We start from the raw sequence: 18,733 nt of genomic DNA, 5'->3' as shown, positions 1-18,733 counted from the left end.
CCAAGGCTTACGGCAGCCTTCAGGGTTCCAGAGAGTGACTTAACAGGGGTAGCAGGGAATGAAGAAATGGAGAACACACAAGAGACACAAGGAAAGGCTGGGATGGAGCTGAATGGACTCTTGGATGGAGAAGCTGTGGCACTCTGGAAACTCAGGGTGTTTATTACATACAGTTAAACAGGGAGGCAAGTTCAGCTGATCTCTGTAGGGGCAGTCTCTGCAGAGGCTGTCTCTCTCTCCCTCCCTCCCTCCTCCTCCTCCTCCTCCTCCTCCTCCTTCTCCTCCTCCTTCTTCTTCTTCCTCTTCTCTCTCTCTCTCTCTCTCTCTCTCTCTCTCTCTCTCTCTCTCTCTCTCTCTCTCTCTCTATACAAGAGCAGTCTTCAGGCTGTAAACATCCGGGGAGAGAAAGCTACAGTGGACATTTTCCCCACACGCTATCATACCAAGGGAAGGATCTGCCTTTGCCGGTTTCCCAGTGGTCTGAGGCTTCGGTTCTTGATGTGGCCGGCTCGTGTCAACAACACACATCCACTTGAGGACTCCTTAAACTCAAGGCTTCCTCTGCTCTCCACAAAAGCCAAACCAGAGACTGGGAGTTCCATCGGCACCTCCAAGCATCCAGACTTAAGGTCACGCTACGACACCGAGATGGACAGGGCTGCACTCAGAGCCTAGCTCCTGGTTCCTGGCTGTGTAAGCTCAAGCAAGCAGTGCCGCCTCTCTGACCTAGATCTACAAAGTCTAGTTAACAGTGCCCACCAAAAAGGCTGCCTGGAGTGGGCCCCTGAAGTGCACAGCGTGTGTTCTGAACTGTGAGTGTGATTCCTGAGGTGCTCGGCGCAGCTGTACTGTGGAAGCTGGTCCTGGCTTCCTCCCTGGAGTGTGCGTTCCTCAGAAGATATCATCCGTGGCAGGGAAGTCTTCCCGCCAGCCTGCTGTGCTTATCATTCACATATTTCTCCTACCTCAGGAAATATACCGAACGTGCTGTCTAGAGCAAAAAGACGCTGGGCCACATCTGCCGGCATCTTCCCACCTCAGACCCAGTGACCCTGAAACAGAAGCAGGGCAGCCTGGGGGCCAGGTTAGGAGGCCGGAGCCATCTCGGGGATGCTATTTGGGGGCAGTCAGAGTTGGTGGGAGCCCAGACTGCTCTAGGGCAGCCTTAAGGCTAGAGTCTGCCATTCTCCTCTTTAAAGCAAAAGGCCCTTGCCTGTCTCACCCCAAACAGAAACCGAGCCTGAGTTGGCTGCCTCTAGGCCCAGACTCTGTTAGTCTTCTTGACCCCCAAGTCCCTTCTTATTTCATGACAGGGTTCGTGGCTTCGCACTGCCTTTTCCTCTACCAGAAATGTTCTTCCCTTTGGTGTTTGGATTTGGCTACACATCGTCTGCCCTTCCGGCCTGCTCAAATCCCTCTGAGGCTCCCTCTGCCCAATCTGAAACAACACCCCACTCGGTCGTCCCTCTCAACTTCTTCTTTATGGTTCCCCATTACCCGTTGCCATAGTTCACGCTCATGTATGCTGTGTGTGTTACACATGGATATTACGTGTGCAGGTGCACATACCCATGTGTGTTCATATGGAGGGAGGCCAGAGATCAGAGTCAGGTCTTCCTCTATTGTTCACTGTCTTACTTTTTGAGACAGTCTCTTTCCTTGAACCTGGTCTGCCTGTGTCCCCTTCCCGGGTGCTGCCATGCCCAGCTTTTATTTGAGTGCTGGAGATTTGAGCTCGGATCCCCATGTTTGTCCCAGCAAACTCTTTAACCATGAGCCATTTCCTCAGCCGGGAGACTGCTCAGCTCACTTCTGTGACCAACTCTTAGGACAGCAGCAGCCAACAAGAGTGGATATATCTTTGCTGGTTGAATGAATGGGTGAACATATAACTGAATTACAGTTCCAGGCACCCATTTCTTGTGGTTGTTTTTGAAACAATTAAAGAATAGAGGGAGAGGACAGGAACTGAAGGGCGAGGCTTGAAGAGGGTCCCCCAAAAGTCATATGTTAAGTTTGGGGCTGGGGGCAGAGGGGGCAGCATTACTAGGAAATGGCAGAGGCTTGTGGGAGGTCCCAGTGATATATCCTTGAAGGGACATAGGACTCCAAGCCTTTTCCCCTTTCCCTCTTTTTCTTCTATGCCATGATGTGTCCATTAGAGAGATTGTGGCCTGCCAAAAGCTTCCCTTGTAGCCTCCTCCTAGCCCCACACACTGGGGTTTTCACCAAGAGTTTCACTGAGGCCTTGGCCAAATTGGTGATTTTGTTGAGCCTGGGAGTATCTGTTAAATGTAGGAGGAGGCCATGGCCTGGGAAGGCACCTGCCCTGCTTCTGTCTTATTTAATGATCTTAGCCAAGCAGTTTCATGTTTCTTAGCCTCAGTACATCATCTAGAAATGGGACAACTATAGAACTTTACCATCCACAGGTCACCTAGATGAGCCTCGCAAGGTTTCAGGGACATAGGCTGTGCCTGGCAGGAGGGAGAATCAAGTGGCAGGAGCCGAGGACAGAGGTGGGGGTTAGGGGTGGCACGCGAGGGTGGTGGGCAGATCACAATGCAGATTTGCTTGTCCAGAGTTCAAGGCAAGCTTTCAGAAGCCACCCAATGCCTTCCCGGGCCAGAAGATTTACCCCCTCCAAATCCCCTCCCCATGAGGGACCCCTCCAGCCAGTCCTGCAGGAAGACAGGGGTGACAAAACAGAGGTTCAGGGTCCCCCCCTCACCTTCCAGAGACAGCTATCCTGAAGGCAGGGGAGAAAAAGTGGTTGCACACTCTGCGTGTCCCATCCTGTGTCCCAGGAAAAGGGCTCCCGAGTCACCCTGGAAGAAGAGGTCCTCACAAGTCACCAAGACATAACCCTCACTCTCGGCATAGGAAACTCAGGGAGGGAACTGACCTCAAAACTCCAGCCTCAGCTTGACCAAACACTGTCAACACTGTGGAACTCATAGACTGTGATGGATTCCCAACACTTAGCAAGAGTGAATGGATAAACACATCAACAAAACGATCAATCTGAATCACTAACTGTGGAGTTCCCTGTGAGCCGAGGCAAATCCCCAGGGCCCAGACTATAAAGGTCGATGAGCGAATGACTGAGTCTATTGCTTTATCAGGGACACTAGAAACCTAATTTCTCTGAGGAAGCGATTCCCATCTGCTCTGAGATTGCCTGCTCAATGCCTGGAATAGTGAGTGTGCCCCAGCACACAGCTACCAAGTGGACTGAAGAGCAAGTGAGTGTTAACGGGTCCTCACACAAACACCACGCAGAAGGAAGCCCAAGAAACCGCCGCCCTGCCAGAGCCGAGTCCCCAGCCACCACACTCTTCACTGTTTTGTTTTGTTTTTTTTTAAATAATTTGTGGGTTGTTTTTAATTGTTGAGGCAGTAATACTTGGTTCATGAGACTGCAATATACAGAGAGGTGAAATAAATAGCTTATATATATAATATATATATAATATAGCTGGTTTTAAAATATTCCCTTATCATTGGTGTACTAGGTCACGTGAGTCACGGAAAGTCCATAGCAGCATCCTCCAGAACTGCGGGCAAGGCGGGCCACCATGATTGGACGAGGCGTCTGTCGTCGGAAGGTCGAGGCGCGGAGAATTCTCAGGGGCGCCTTCCCTGCGCGGTGTCGCGGGACAGCTTGCAGTGGACAATAAATAAACAACTGCAAACCAGAGAGCGATTCTTGTTGGAGTCTAGGGAAGGGAGGGGGGCGGGGGGGGGCGCTACTTTCCTTTTTTTCTTTTTTTCTTTTTTCCTTTTGTTTTGTTTTGTTTGCTTTCAGAACCTTTGGGGGGGAAAGGACTTTGGTTTCTCGCTGCTGTGTCAGTTTCCTCGTTCAAGTCCTCCTCTGGGGATGAGTTTTGAATTGTCACCTCCTAGAGAGAGGCAAGCACCTGTGGGTTGACAGCGGTCCCCTCGTGTGAGTCCTTTGTCATGGGGTTCAGGTCAACAGTGGAATCCTATCGCCCCTCCCCCCAAGACTTTAGGTTCAGTTTTTGTCTTCTTTTAAACACAATGTACAAAAATAGAGATTCTTCCTTATTTTTCATGTAAAAATATTCCTCTGATGTAGTTCTCTGGGGGGTGAGTGTGGCCGGACCTAGCCGGGGTGAGTGGGACGGATCCGCCGGGATCGCTTGGTAACTGTGGTGTACTTGAAGGGCTTCTGCAGCTCAGCCTGTCCCTTGGGGTAACGCTTCATGAAGTGCACATCTTGCTGGTTCTCACGGGTCTTGGGACCCTTGCGAGGCCTCCCCTTCTTGGTGAAGCCCACGTACCAGCCAGAGTACTTGGCAGACATCAGGGCCGTGTAGTTGTTTTCCAGAACCTTCTCAATGAACACGCACTCCTTGCTGGTACCATCAGGCTGCAGGAGAGAGAGAGAGAGAAGGGGCGTCAGAGAAAGTCGCGTCAATGATCCTGGTTAAGTGTGCCACAGCAAGAATTACTCACAACCACAGTGATGGCTGGGTACTGGGCCCACTGCACCCAGGTCCGCCCAAGCCTAGGAAGGCTTTGCTCGGCTCCCAACCTCACAGCATCCGCAAACGTACTCTATAGTCACAGAGTAGGAAAGGCACAAGGCGCCAAGGGAAGGGGGTGAAGACAGGCACGAGCAGGCAAGCCCGATGGACATGGTAGGTGGTCAGATACCAAGAAGAGTTCTGCTTAGATTGCACTTCACAAGCATTGTGGAGCTAGCTGGGCCTAGGAGAAGATGCACAAGTCCGGCCAGAGCCCAGCGGAAAGCCTTTGCCAAGAGGAGAAAATAACAGGAAAAATAATTTAGAGGAGCAAAGCTCCGAGGAGAGGGCACAGGACACTTGGGACAGGGCAGGCTGGGACAGCGCAGCAGACCGGGTCTAATCTCTGCCTCCTGGGATGCAGAGAGTCTTGTTTTATAGGTTCCTACTTCTTATTCCAACCTCCACCCAGGGAGCAGAGTTCCATTGTCTTGCAGAAGTCCGCTTCATTCTTAGGAGGCTCCTAATCATCCCTATTTGAGCAAGAGACTTAGATCTAGCCAATCAAATAGTAGCCCCTCCCAGACACGTGACCCAAGTTCTCCAATCAATGTGCTATGTGGATTCAACAGCCAGTGCCCGAAACAAACCAAGAAAGTGGGTTTAAACTCGAAGTATTTGTAAGGCTGAAATCAGGGCAGCCATTTTACCACCACGAAGGGAAATCCTGCCGCGCAGCGATGCCAGCCCCGAGGCAGCGAAGCCAAGCTGGGAAATGAAAGAAACAACCAAGCCCTGGTCACATCACTTGAGCTCTGGATCCAGCTGCATCTGCAGTTCACGTTACCTCACCACCATGTGGGCCAACGATGTCTCATTTCCTCTAACTCAGCTGATGTTTTAGTCTATCATTTGTAAGAGAAACGGGTCCTGGCAGATCTGCCCAAAAGCTGACATTCAGTCAGCTACTCAACTCTCCTGCGACACAGCTCAACACAAACTACACTCCGTGTGGGATGTGGCTCGCTTTAATACTTGGTATGAAGCGAGCCGGGAGCCTCCAAAAATAAGACATAGCGTAGCCAAACTCCACAGACTGCGTGTGTAAGGGGGCTTTGGGGTTTCAGGTTGCCGAGCAGATGTCTTGAGAGATTAGATATGAGGGGCAAAGAGCACCGACTCTAGGGTCAAGAGCCAAATGAACTGTAGCACGTCCTGAGACCTCAGGCTGGCCAATCCCTCGTTCCAAACCTCAGATTCCTCACGGGGAGAAAGAATACAATGACTTCTGCGTCACATAGACACACAAGGGAATGCCACTGGGAAAGGAGTCTAACATGCAGGAGGACTGACTCTCCAGGCTGTTCCTCAAGTGCAAGTGGCTCTGTTGGGACTGCCCTGAACAAAAGACAATGGAGTGGGGGTGCAGAGGGACGGCTCGCAGCCTCCTTCCGCAACAGCGATTGCTGGATGGGAGAGAGTGGGAAACACAGAGTTGGACCGGCTGACCTAGCAGCACAAGTTTCCAGCGAACATCTCCAAAATTAGGCCGGGCCCACTCTTCGTTCCGGACTGCTGCCCAGCCAAGTTGGAAGCCCAGCGGTCTGGCTATGCGTAGAGACTGAGGTGTGGGTTCCAGCCTTTTGTTTGAAGTGGAAAACTGGCCCGGGCTTCCAGGGACATTTACCTTTGAGAGGAGAGCAAGCTGACTCCCTGCAGACAGAGTGCTGAACTCTGCAGAAAAGGCTGGGAAAGGCCTGTCTTTCCAGACGGCTGGAGGACAGAGGCAGGTTCAAGACACACACGATACCCAGAGGACAGCCTGGGTAGACATTGTAGTAAGACTATCAGAAAGGAAGGCAGAAAACATGTGTAAGGCAGGTTGAGGCGAGAGACCTCTGGGCTCTGGGTCTCTCAGGGAAAGGTCTAGAAGCTCCTTATCCAACTCTCTGTAGGAACAGAAGCTAGGCAGTGCCATTCTGTGTCTGCCCTTCAAAGCTCAGCTCTGGAACTGCCACCACCTGGAAGCATGCTATGACAATTCTCTCTCTGGCCAATTCCTTCCCTTCCCTCAAGAGGCAATGATCAAACTCAGGTGCAGCCCACTGTTAGCCTCACTGCCTTTCTGACTGGGTTCATAGTGGGGAATCTCTACTCATTATAGTCTTCACCACAGGGTCCCAAGAGCCCCTCTGTGTCCTGAGATGATAGAACCAGTCCAGAGCCCAGCTTGCCAGCCCTCTGAAGTAAATGTAGACATGTACCGAACATGTGTGGTTAGAATTGTACTGGTCTCCACACTCCATCTCTGGAAGTCTCCCTACTCGTTCATTCAGTATTTACTGATTGCTGACCACAGGTCAGACATTCCCACGTCCGTTACATCATTTCACTCCCTTATGTCATTGAGAGCGACTCTACCTAGAGGAAGGAAACAGCTAAAAGAGACAAACTGGCCTGCCCAAAGTTATGGCACTGGAAAATGGCCCCCACCACACTTGCCTCATGTCCAGTTCTAGAGAAGTCCATGGAGAGAAGAGAGGAGGTGGGTGAGTGATGCCCCTCCCCCAAAACTCCTCACATCCCACAGAGCCACCCTGGACAAGAAGTAAAACTGTGCACAAAGTAAAAATTGGGTGTGCAACAGTATAGCACAGACCGAGCACACAGGCTCAGAACTATCTACTTTTGCTTCAGAGGGCTCTGAAGGCCCAGACACAAGGCCACTCCAAGACACAGAGAAGCTCTTGGGGACCAGTGGTGGATCCTTTGATGAGCAGAGACTTCAACATGGTCTATCTCAGTCAGAAAGGCTAAGAAGAGTGCACCTGAGTTTGACCCTTGTCTCTGTTTCTGACCCCTTCTATGGCATTAATCCACCTACCATTACTTTTTTAAAAAGTCAGTGCTTGGTCCCCACCTCAGAACTTCTGACTCTGCTGGTCAAGACAAACTGGAACATCAGTCTTTAGAGAGCAGCCTATCACTCCAGAACCGTAAGAAGTTAGTGGAAATTAGTCCTCCCTCCCACTCCCACCCCCTACCTCCTTACTTCCTAAGAGACTCACAGTCCTTCCATGTGACCTGAATCCTGATGACATCACTAGATCACACCTCACCTAAAACCTAGAGAGATGGTTTTTAGCTATTTTGGGAGGGGGAGGGAATCCCCTTCTGCTGAAAACATTGAGTTTTCAATAACTTACAACTAAAATTGTCTTAACCACATGCCCTGAAAGACTCTGCAGGTCTGCTGCTCCCATGAGGACAGGCAGGGACAGATGAGGAGATACTGATTAGCATATGATAGATGCTCAGGAATCCTTTCTGGACTGTGCTTCCTTCTGGTCAAGTGGCCAGGAGCAGGCTACCAAAGCATGCAGGGATCCAAGACAGATAGAAGGAATGAATGACTCCAGTCAATGCCTAGTGCATCTGAAATAGCTGTTCTCAGGGCCCAGCGCATGACTCCAGCAAAGAAGAAATACCTGCTAGGGCATTCCGTCTAAGGCAGCAGAGGCCAGAGCTGCTGTGGGTGCCGAAGTGATGTCAAGTCCTGTCTTCAGGCTGGGGGTGTAGCTCAGTGCATATAGTGCCTACTTGACATGCATAGAACTCTAAGCACCACACGAACCAGGGGTTTTGTACCTGCCCCAGTCTCTGCACTTGGGAGGTACGGGTAGGAGGGTCAGGAGTCTATGGTCCTCCTTGTCTACATAAGGAATTTCAGAGTCCCAGAATAGCCTTGGCTGGAGAAGACCATGTCTCAAAATATTAAAGAAAAAAATGAAGTGAAATTAACCTATCTTCATCGGGGAAGGAGGAAGAGACAGTCAGGCAGAGCGTGCTTAAATGCTAGCCCCACAGTTCAGTGGGACAGGTTACCAGGCTCTCTGGCATCGGTCCTGCCGGAGGCTGAGTCAGGCTCAGAAAGCAAGAGCCAAGGTCCCTGCCTCTGTTGCTTCTGTGCCCCTCATGCTCTGTATGAGCTCCTGGGGGGGGGGGAGGGAGAGCACAGACCTGAGGACAGGGAGTGACATCCAGGTGAGCAAGTGGGGTCTGGAGGGCAGGGGTGGGGCCTAGACAGCGGGGGTGGGGCCTAGACAGCGGGGGTGGGGCCTAGACAGCGGGGGTGGGGCCTAGACAGCGGGGGTGGGGCCTAGATAGCTGAGGGAGGACAGTGAGCTAGCTAGGGGTTAAGTCTAGAGACCACCGAAGGTGAGCCAAGAAGAAGGGCCCATGGAGAGGATAGGGTTGGAACTGCGCGTGCTTGAAGCCGGAAGTCCACATCTTGGAGATGGTGTGAGCTGTGCCGAGAACTCAAGCTGAGCCCTAAACTGGTCCAGGGAGGAAGAGATCGGTTGGAGCCTGAAGCTTCCCAAGAAGGCGATGAAGGTTGGGCAGCAATATGTGGAATGGGCTGAGGGTAAGCCCAGGTTGTAAGGGAGAGACACACCCAGCCATCAAAGAGGGGACTCCTCACACAGCCTGGGTGAGCGGGGTGGGGGGGGGGGCGGGGGGGGTCATCAAAAAGCCTGATTCCCACCCCACCCAGCACAGAAGGGTGGCCGAGGCAGCTGGTCTAGATGGAAGGAGGGTGCAGAGGTGGAGGCAGGGGATGGATGGGGCCTGCTTCGCTGCTGTGCCTTGAGCCAGCTGAACCGTCACCAATATTAATGACGGGAGAGAGGGCAAGGGGGCAGGAAATCGGAGCCGGCTCCTGTGGAAGCGGTGACTCAGCGGCCAGCCGGCAGGAGGCGGCGGGGGCTGCAGCCAGGGGGGGACTGGGCTCTCTCCTGACCCCGCGATGGCACTCCTGGGGGTCAGGATGCCGGGAAGAGCGCAGGCAGGAGGCGGCACGAGGCGGCACCGAGCTGCGCGCGCGCGCGCGCGCGCGCGCGGGCACCGGGCACAGAGGGAGCAAAGGGGAAAACCGAGTTTCAAACTCAAAGCAGGTTGGTCTGGGAAGAGGCCCAGGCGGGCAGGAGAACAAAGCGCCTGACGCGGGGCTGGGCAGCCGCCGCAGGAAACTGCTGGCCAAGACGGGGACGGGCCAGGCCAGGGGACCAGGCACCCGCCCCTGCCCGCCGTCCCAGCCGCCGAGGGACCCCCTCGCCGACCGGCCTGCGACGGCGGAAAGTGAATCACTAATTGAAACCACTCCTAGGCATCCCGACGCTCTTCGGATTACTATTATTTTGCAGTTTGGGTTGGTATGGGTGTGTGGCTGGAATCTTTCCCTTCCAAACCGGCTTTGAATCCCGCCTAGCTCTAGTATGGGACGTGGGACAAGTGCCCAGGAATGTAGCCAACCCTCAGCTTTCCCACCTGTGAAATGGGAATGGCAGTGGTGCCAACCTGTCAAAATTATCTGCAGTTATATTTTTTTTGCCCGATGCCATATTATTTATGTGGCACGTCCTTGGTTCTCAACCCAGGGGATAAGGGACCAAAGAGCAGAGCTAAAGGCTCAAGAAATCAAATACTGCTTCAACAGGACTGACCGGTCTCCCTTTATCCTGAGGATAATGAAATCAATTTTCCCTGAGACCTAGTTCCTAGGAAGCGTCCATTTCCCGTGCCACCTGTCCAAACTGACTTTACTCTTGGTTTAGTATGGAAGCAGAGAGAGTTCTTACAGCGAGCAGAGGACAGAGAGATGACAGCTATGAGAGCTACTGTGAGTGACAAGTTCCCCTTGAACCTTTGGGACAAACAGACTCGTGACCTTCACAAACAAGCACGTGGGGACATAAAGAGATGAAGGCACACACACACAAAGGCATGCACATGTAACCACACACAAGCACATACATGCACATACACATACATGTGTGCACATGCTAACATACACTATTGTGGCACATGCAGCTCTCTAGCCTGTTCCAAAGTAATAAAAATCTTCCTGAACCGCTAGAACCATGGGCTCCAACTAAGAAGCAACTGCTTCTGGAGAGGTGCAGGAGGAGGAGGTGACTGGGTGACCTCGGCAGCTGCTGCTGAGGAAACGTGGTGAGTGTTACCACCGTAACCCTCAGTCACAGCCCTTGGACTGCAGGTTCCCTGTTCCCAGACATCACGAGCGCATGAGCTGGCTGCCCTAGGACTCCACATCCGTCCCCAGCAGAACCCAGGGCTCTTGGCACCAAATGGCATCCGTAACAAAACAGGGACCAAAACAAAAACCATGGTGACAGGAAGAGAGGCCATTCTCTTGGTGATGCTCACCCACCCAGATACCCAGCACACCTGGGTTCCAGGCAAGGCCAACAGGGCCCTGGGTGTGCTCGGCCGGTTTTCCAGATCTGGCTGAACTGGGCCCCAAGCACTGAGGGTAAGAGCACTCACCTTCCCCACGAGTTTGCCTTTTCGGTTCATACACAGGTAGAACTCTGTCTCCTTGCCCTTGATCCGGACTTGACTCCCGAAGGTATCTGTCTCCACTAGGAGCTGGGCTTCGAAAGGCAGAGGAGAATAAGACAAGCTTTTTAACCAGAGGCAGTGGTATAGCTTAAACCAGCAGCATATTCCCTGACCAGACCCCTGCTCCCCTATTTCCCCAAAGTCAAGCATGGGGAAGGATTCTGGCAGGTTCCATGAGAGCACTCTGACCCTGGATAGGGTAACTGTTCCCCTTCTTTCTTATGATCCAGTTTGAGGGGAGCTCTGTCTGTGGCCCTTCCCCCTCAAACATCTCCCGACTCACCATTCCACTCCCCAAGTGAGACCAACAGTCATTCAGAATACCCACAGAAGTAACCACACACACACACACACACACACTCAACTGCACCATAGAGCTTTTGGGACCTCATGCTGTTTCCTTCAAAAGTTAGGTCAGATGTCCTTTTCCCCCAGGGCAAACATCTGGTGCCCCTACTAATGCAGTTTTGGCACCTTTGACCTGGCCACTTGACACAGGAAGACACAGAGGTGACAGTGCTATGCCCCTGGTAAAAAAGAGTCCATGTTCAGACTCTCCCTCCCCTTGACTGAGCCCATCAAAACCAATGGGTAACTAATTTTCAAGAGCACAGAGGTCTGCTCAGGACCCAGTTCTCCCCACCCAGGACTGGAGCCCATCCATGCCTCAGCGTCAGTCAGGATGCGGGTGTCCACATCTGCTCCCCTGAACCCCTAACACACAAAGGCATTAGCAACTTCCTTCCTTTGGCTAATCTAGGTTCCCCCCTATAGGATTCAGTGTGACCCGGGGTGAGCTCTCACTCTGGTCTTGAACCCTGGACCCATCCTCCATTGCCATTCCCCTCCCCCATGTCTGTTTTCTTTGGCTGTGACCCTTCACTTCCAGCACCTGACCCCCACCCCCACCCCACGCCCCAGCTACAAAAAGTTTCATTTCAGTGACAGGGGACTTGCTTCTCCATAACAAAATCATAGCCCCCAAATTCCTGAGTACAGTATCCTTGGAGCCGCAAGGAGTGTACCTCAGTGCCCCTAAAATACACTAGGTATGATTTTAATAAAAAAAACATTTACAAATATAGGCCCTGGTGCCCTGCTGTGAAAATTGGAACCACCTGGAACTCAGGATTTCTATAATTAATCTAGCCCTCCTTTGACACCACTTCTAATTAAAATATGATTCCCACCTTAAAAAAAGAATTTACATAAAATTTAAAGACCTAACAAGAATTTTGTAATTCTGGGAGGAAGGCGGGGCACATTCTTCTTTCGGCCTCCCCCGACTCCTGGTAAACACTGAGTTAAACCATGAACAAGGGCTTGCTGCTCACCCTCTTACTCTGATTACCCTCTTGTCCTCGGATCCCCAGGGAGAATGTCACAGTAGTTCCCCAGCCCGCTCTACCATCTCCTGGCAGAGCTCAGGCCTGCGCTAATGAGAAAGTTCTAGAAGCCTCTATGGGGCTAAGTGTGTACAGGGAGGGGGGCGGGCGGAGTAAGAGTCTGGTATGCCTAAATATGGACTTGACCCCTGGGCTCTACTTCACTGACTTCTGTGTGCGCTTTAGCAGCAGGGTCTTCACCAATGAAATGAGGATGGTGCTGACCCTCGCCAGGGCCTGGGAGGTCTGTGGCATGAGGATGCCCCACTCTAGAGGTCCTAAGGGGAAACTAACCTTCATTTGAAGTTCCTAAAACTACAAAATGGAACCTTTCCTGGAAGAAAAGGGAGCCCAGGGCCTAGGCCCATAGTAGCCTGCTTCCTAAGGCCCTGCCACTTGCTCTGAAGTGGTTCAACCTTCACTAGGCCCAGGAATCCCACCCCAGATAGGACATCTGAGAGCACCCACCCTACACTGTGTCTGCTACCATCCCACACTGTGTGACTTGAACCCTGAATGGAATATCACAGCCCTCTCTGAGCCTCAACTTCCTCCTGGTGCCAAGGGCATCAGGCTCAACCCTGTTCTATTTAGTTCTGGAATCCTGGATGGAGTCAAGCCTGGGAGAAAGCCAGGCTCTACTGGGAGCAGGGAGACAGGCATTAAAGGAGGAAGTCCTGAGGATAGGGCCCAGGATACCACCACCCAAGTAAGGGAGGCTGCTCTGTCTGCCTCCTCCTGGCACATCCTGTAAGGACAAGATCTGCCTCAATTAAAGCCCCGCCTCCATACAATTGAAGCCCTGCCCCCACATCCACTGAAGGAAGAGGCTCTTGTTCTCATTTTCCAGGGTAGGCAAGTGAGGTGCCCACCAACAGCCCAGCAGAGGGACTAACTACAGGGTTGGCTGGCTCCAAAAGCAGCTTCAAACATTGCCCCACCTCTCAGCAGCAAGGACCCTGGTCATCATCTCCACCACCGTCCTCCCTAACGGCATCCCCAGAGTGGATGCAGATATCCAAAGGGCCTGGGGCAGAGTCTAGGGCTTCAGTTCAACTCCACCCTCCACAGGCCTGGCCACGCCCATCCATCCTGGGGAGGGTCTGAGCCTAGCCACTAGCAGTCTGTCTGCTCTTCCTACCCACCCTGACCACAGCATCAGGAGAGTGACCTAGACTCCACTCAGAGAGTGATGTAATGAGGGAGCCAGGCCAGAATTATGTAAAGTCTTTGGGGAGTAATAGACCAGCAGCAGCCACAGCAGGAGAGAAAGAGGAACAGACAGAGACTCCACCCAAGCTAGGTTTGCTCCAGAGCCTTCCTGGTCCACTTCATCCTCCACCCCATCCTGAGAGCCAAACTCCAAAGATGCAGCTCTTGGGAGTCAGAAGCCTCATTTTGGTTCAGTTCCATTGACTGGGCCTACAGCTGGCCCAGGGGATGACATTTTCTGGCCACCCCTCTCCCCTGTACAGCTCAGCTTCAAGTCAGTAAAGTACCCACTGTACAGCATGAGTACCTGAGTTTAGATTCCCCCAACAAGCCACATAAAAGTCGGGCCTGCAGAGACAGGCAGATTCACCGACTTCACAAGCTCACTGGCCAGATAGTTTAGCTGATCCGTGATCTCCAGGTTCAGTGAGAGACTCTTCCTCAAAATTAAAGATAGAGAGCACTGTGGACAGCTGGCTACCCATAGACATAGACACGTACAATTATGTCTCTTCCCTACTGCAAAACCTCCCAGGGATTCCCAGAGTACTTAGAGGAAATTAAAACTCTTCATGGGGTTCCACATCATCTGCCTCCCTCCTCCATGCCTCCTTCCTCCTGTTCCTTCTTCCTAGACTCCCCCCCAACCTCCCAAAGCACATTGACTCCCTTGCTATTACTCTGACACACCTAGTTCCTGATGCTGGCCCTTTGTGCTTGCTATTCTTCTATCTGGAGGTTGCTTTGTTCAAACCTTCTTATCTTCCAGGTTGACAAACTTTATCTCCTTGGAGATGTTGTGGTTTGAATAAGAATGGCCCATGGGTACCAGGCAGTGGTGGCACACGCCTTTAATCCCAGCACTTGGAAGGCAGAGGCAGGCAGATTTCTGAGTTCGAGGCCAGCCTGGTCTACAGAGTGGGTTCCAGGTCAGCCAGGGCTACACAGAGAAACCCTGTCTTGAAAAACAAACAAACAAAACAAAAACAAGAAAATGGCCCATGGACTCGCACATTTCAATGATTAGTCTCCAGGGAGTGGCCTTTGAAAGGATTAGAAGGATTGGGAGCTGTGGCCTTGTTGGAGTAGATGTTGGAGGAAGTGTGTCACTAGGGATAGGTTTTGAGGCTTTAAAAGCTCACAGCAGACCCAGACACTGTGTTTCTCCCTCTCAAAAGACCAGGATGTAGCTCTCAACTACTTCTCAACACCGTGCCTGCTGTGTCTGCTGCCATGATGATAATGGACTAAACCTCCGAAATTGTAAGCCAGCTCCCAGTTAAATGTTTTCTTTTATAAGAGTTGCCTTGGTCAAGGTATATCTTCACAGCAATAGAAGAGTGTCTACAACAGACACCTTCCTTGACTGTATGATCTGATGTCAGTACCCCCTCCCCAAGTCCACACTCCAATACCACCTTCCAGCACTCTAGCATTTTATTTTTTCTGTGCATTGCTGTTGTGTCTGTGTGAGGTGTCAGACCTCCCTGGAACTAAAGCTACAGACAGCTGTGAACCCCCATGTGGGTGCTGGGAATTGAACCAATCAATGCTCTTAACCACTGAACCATCTTTCCAGCCCCACATTCCATCACTCTAAAATGTTTCTATTGTTTAGATCTGAAATGTTTCCTCAAGGTTGGTATGTGGAAGACTTAGTTATCTGCCTACAGCATTACAAGGTGCCTCTCTCTCTCTCTCTCTCTCTCTCTTTCCCAGCCATCATGAGGTTACCCTCCTTCTGTCACACACCACAGCCACTACATTCTGCCTTGCCACAAGCCCAGGAGCAAGGGGCCAGCCAATCATGGACCAAGTCTTCAATCCTGAGCCAAAATAAACCTTACTTCTTTTTAACTTGATGGCCTCAGATACTTTGCTACAATAATAGCAAGTTAGGTAATCTCCATGAAGACATGACAGCTCTCCTTACTCCCGGAGTAAGTGATGGATGGAATCTTGCTTTTCTGTAACCTCAGCCCAGGCCTGGCTCATAGTAAATGGCCACTAATTAAATTATAATAATAAGTGTGTGTAAGCCTTGTGAAGTAGGCAGTGGCCAACATGATTCAAGAGCTAGACGAAGGTTCAGGATGGTGACAGGACATGTTGCAGAGTACGTGGTTGGTGATGACAAGTTTAATCAGGCTCTAAATCAACGTCCTTCCTCACTCCATTCCTTCTTGCTGTGACTCCTTACCCGGCTATGCCTTGTTAGGACTCTAGACTACTACCCACCCATCCCCAGACACAGAGACAGAGAGAAAACGCTTTGCTGTGAAACAAGGGAGGTGCATGGGCCAGGAATAAATGAGTCTGGGGCCTCCTCTGCTTCTGCCTTTCTGTTGGGCTTGTGATGCACTGGATGAGCCATGGCACTATCTCACTTAACTTTTGCAATCATCCTGTGATGGTCAGCACTGACGTCACTCACTGTCCTCATCTCACAGGTATAAAACTGATTCCTGACAGCATGCACATGGGGCTAAAGTCAAACTCAGGCAAGCTGGCTGCAAAGTCTTGGTCTGAATCTGCCCACTCCACCCTTCCCTTTCCCCACTCGGGACCTTTTCCCGGGGTGAATGAGCCCTGGTGGTGGTAGGGCTCATCTCTCTGGCCTTGCTTGGGACAGAATTCAGTGAGTGGCTCATCCCTTTCCCAGGCCCACTTCCAGAGCACCTCGAAAGGGTAGGAGCCCCAGGCCACCTTAGGAGGACTCCTGGAGTCAACATGGAGAGACAGAGAAATCCACAGGCGCTCCCAGGGCTGGACTAAGGCCACAGACAGAGAAGGAGAGGGACTCTCCAAACCCTCCAAGAAGGTGGGGCAATGGGTGGGAAGAAAGCTGTATGGGGAGGAGGTACAAGATGTGGAACAGTCAGAGGGTGGATGGCGGAGGGGGGAGGTGCGGGGGGGGGGAATAAAATATGGAGTATAAAAAATAAATTAATTAATTAATAAAAAAGGAAAATAACAACAGAAAGGAAGAAAGAAAGAAGGAAGGAAGGAAGGAAGGAAGGAAGGAAGGAAGGAAGGAAGGAAGGAAGGAAGGAAAGCTGCATGGGCAGAGTGAGGGAAGACAGTATGGACCTCCTGGCAAGAAGGGACAAGTGGCCCTATAGATGGACTGACATTGAAGTGTAGGTCCCCAGCTGGCCTTGCCGAAAGTAACTCGGGTCCTCTGCTTTTAGCCTCTGAGTTTGAAGTGTGGGAAATGGTAAGGGAAGAACAGGAAATGGAATCAGAGAGACTTGGGAGCTTGCTTCCATAAGAGGCAAATCAGAGAACAAAGCTAGGGTGGGTTAGAGCTCCCTGTACCCAGGGAGATCCCCCAGGGCATGTTCAGAGCACAAGTACCTGTGTGCGTGTGCGTGTATGTGTGTGTGTATATGTGTGTGACATGCATACACACACATACACACACACACACACACGCACACGCACACGCACGCACGCGCACGCGCGCGCACACACACACACACACACCAGGGAAAGGCTAAGCAAAGCACTGTGCAGAAGTACCTGAGGGACCAGCTGACACATTCCCACACCAGGGAGCTGTTGGCTGTTCTCCAGACAGCATCTTCCCATGAGGAAATGTCCTTGTCACCAAAACCACCAAGAAATCAAGTCACCTACCCAGCTCTCTCTCTTCCCTCTGAAGGTGGGCTAGGTGACAGGAAGCAGAAAGGGGAGGGTCCTTTCTGGAGCCACTAGCCTGTTGCTGTTATATATACATGCTCAGTGCTCAGAGTCCCCTTTCTCATCAGTCCCTGAGGACGTTTATAGGCCACATAAAAAGGAAGAGAGGAAGAAAAAAATCAATAGGATTGATCAGAAGCTTTATTGAATCCTGACTGTAGCTCTAATACAACCCTTTAACACGAGATTCACAAGATGTGGGTGGCCACAGTTCCCTGGGGACAGAGGCAAGGACAGAGGACAGGGGCTTAGGCTAAAGTGCAAAGACCCCACTCCGAGGGCTCCCAGGGAAGCCAGGCCTGTTCATTTTGGTATGAAGCTCAAGGCCAAACAGATGGAAGGAGGAGAGAGAGGCTTTCCTGAGCACCTGGCCAGGTGCCCAGGTGTGGGATGAGCTTTTTGCTCTAATGTCCTGGGCTGACTACCTTGTCTCTAGTCTTAGGTGTACCCTGGAGGTGTCCCTGCACCCAAGCCAGCCTTATCACATCTCTGTGACCTGGGGATGGGGCAACACACATCACCCCAGAGGCTCAGCCTCTCCTGAGACAGAGTGGGAACATTTATAATGATAAAGAGAAAGGTGCAGCAGGAGAAGGGCAGAGACCAGAGCCCTGGTGGGAGGACAGCAAAGTGAGGGGCTGGGTCTCAGGACTGTGTAGGTGGAGAGCATCCTAGGCCTTTAGATAAAAGGCACTTAGCCTGACCAAGGCCGGCACCATGCCTGGTGGAGCACAGTGCCCAAGGAGAGGTGATACAGCCTGAGATTGTGGAGGGATGGGAGTGTCTCATGAGTAAAACGATCCCAGGCCTCTGGCTGACCCAAAAGCTTGGGTTCTAAGTGATGTGAGTCTCTGAGAAATGGAGCGGCATTTTGGACTATTGGATCAGACTCAGAGACTTAGCTAAGAGGGGCCTGTAGTCTCAGCCATGCTAGCTGGTCCAAAGAACCTTGCTCTTGGCTCAAACCACCTTCAAGAAAGCACTGGCATAAAGAAGCAACAAAATCAGAGGGTCTACAGACCAGGGGTCCTGTACCCAGCAGAGGCCTGCCTCGGATGACAGACCCAGCTCTGAGGATTCCAGGTGCTCCCTTGGCATCTGCTGTACTTCAGGTTCCACAGACGACACAAGACTGTGTAGTCAAATGAGTATCACAAGTCTCTGAGGGCCTGGGCCCAGCCCTGAGAAGACAGAGCAGATTCCAAAGTGCCCCTGCATCCCACCGCCCCTCCCCCAGCAAGGCAGCTCCTGGTGCAGAGAAGTGGCCCATCCTCCTGCCCCGCATGGTCACATAAATCACCCTCCCAATAATATTTGTATTGATCATCTAGATTGGAAGCTCCATTGTCTCACTTCCTCTCCCAGGGCTCACAGATGGGACCTCCCAACCTCATCTGCGTTTCTAATGGGACATTCAAATGGAACAGTGGCAGCCCACGAGGCCCCATACTGCCCTGGGTGTTGGGGGGTTGGAAGATCATGTAAACATGTTCCTTGAGAGAGAGGATAAAGACCAAGAAT

General features: G+C 51.8%; 1 protein-coding gene across 1 annotated transcript in view; it reads right to left on the bottom strand.

Annotated features, from left to right (window-relative positions):
• Positions 1–3,379: 3,379 nt before the first annotated feature.
• The window catches only part of Fgf18 (fibroblast growth factor 18), a 30,906-nt gene continuing 15,552 nt past the window's right edge, over positions 3,380–18,733 (bottom strand). Inside the window, exons 4-5 of the mRNA XM_052197082.1 lie at positions 10,839–10,945; positions 3,380–4,393 (exon numbers count right to left, since the gene is read on the bottom strand). Coding sequence (XP_052053042.1) covers positions 4,127–4,393; positions 10,839–10,945 — 374 coding nt within the window. The 3' untranslated portion in view covers positions 3,380–4,126. The remainder of the gene's footprint in view (positions 4,394–10,838; positions 10,946–18,733) is intronic.

The sequence above is a fragment of the Apodemus sylvaticus genome, chromosome 10 (genome assembly GCF_947179515.1).
Source record: "Apodemus sylvaticus chromosome 10, mApoSyl1.1, whole genome shotgun sequence".
Classification (NCBI taxonomy): Eukaryota; Metazoa; Chordata; class Mammalia; order Rodentia; family Muridae; genus Apodemus; species Apodemus sylvaticus.
Note: the sequence above shows the minus strand (reverse complement) of the source record. Positions and strands in the feature narration are given on the sequence as shown.